At 36.7% G+C, this 1,140-nt stretch overlaps 1 protein-coding gene across 1 annotated transcript in view; it reads right to left on the reverse strand.

Annotated features, from left to right (window-relative positions):
* The window catches only part of STAP1 (signal transducing adaptor family member 1), a 60,455-nt gene that overhangs the window by 50,847 nt on the left and 8,468 nt on the right, over positions 1–1,140 (reverse strand). The window contains 1 exon segment of the mRNA XM_012645339.1: positions 487–543. Coding sequence (XP_012500793.1) covers positions 487–543 — 57 coding nt within the window.

Below are 1,140 nucleotides of genomic sequence, written 5' to 3' on the forward strand. Positions count from 1 at the left end.
TCGAACTCCTGACCTTGAGCGATCCACCCGCCTCGGCCTCCCAGAGTGCTAGGATTACAGGCGTGAGCCACCGCGCCCGGCCTCATCTCAGCATTTTTATAAGTACGTATTAAATGGATAGAAAAGGCATCGGAAAGCATTTTAGAAGATGCAACATAAGCTGCAAATATTAGAATATATAAAGGACCACTGTGTCAGAAGAGTAAGACCAAAAAGTAGATCTCCCTGAGCGCTTGCCACTCCCTAATACATTGCTTTGTTTAATTTTCTTCATAACAATTATCACGATGTAAAACGATCTTGTTTGTTTTCTTGTTTACTTTATTTCTCCATCTCCACCACCTGATATAACTTTCATGAGTAACTGCAAGGGTGTAGATCTCTTTTTTAATTGCTTCAGCCACTTTCACTCTGCATGGTTCATAGTAGGTGTTCAGCAAATATTTGTTGAAAAAATGAATCACTCAAAAGTAATGACCTTCTTACCTCTGTTACTGTAAGAATGAAGCCTCTCCATTCTTCCCCACTTTCTGTGTTCTCCGTCTAAAGTTGAAGGCGAAAGCAGATAAAAACAAAGAAGGAGATCCATGAGTGAATGTGAGCATTAATACTTTCATTAACTTCAAATAACTTTAAAATTTCATATTATTTTATAACTTGAAATACGTAAGCTATCAAAACCCAGCAAGATTGACAAAATGCATATTCTTCTATTGAAGCCACATTGTTTACAAAAGGAAAAAATAATTCATTTTCTTTTGTTTGTAACTATCAATTTGTATATATTATGAAATACTTCAATACTATTTTGTCAGAAGACAGAAGTATATAGCTTTAATGTGTACAATCAGTCAATCATATCAGTGATTGCCAGGGATTAGATGGGAAAAAGAAAGAAATCAGTGGAGCACAGAAGACTTTTAGTGCAATGAAACTACTCTGTATTATAATAGTTAATACGTGTCATTGTCCATTTGTCCAAACCCATAGAATGTACACCAAGAGTCAACCCTAATATAAACTATGGATTCTGTGTGATAATGGCGCATCCGTGTAAGTTCATCAGTTGTAACAAATGTACCACCCTGGTGGGGGACATTGATACTAGGGGAAGCTAAGCATATGTGGGGTAGGTGGTAT

This window comes from Propithecus coquereli, unplaced genomic scaffold (genome assembly GCF_000956105.1).
Source record: "Propithecus coquereli isolate 6110/MARCELLA unplaced genomic scaffold, Pcoq_1.0 Scaffold230, whole genome shotgun sequence".
In the NCBI taxonomy this organism is placed as follows: domain Eukaryota; kingdom Metazoa; phylum Chordata; class Mammalia; order Primates; family Indriidae; genus Propithecus; species Propithecus coquereli.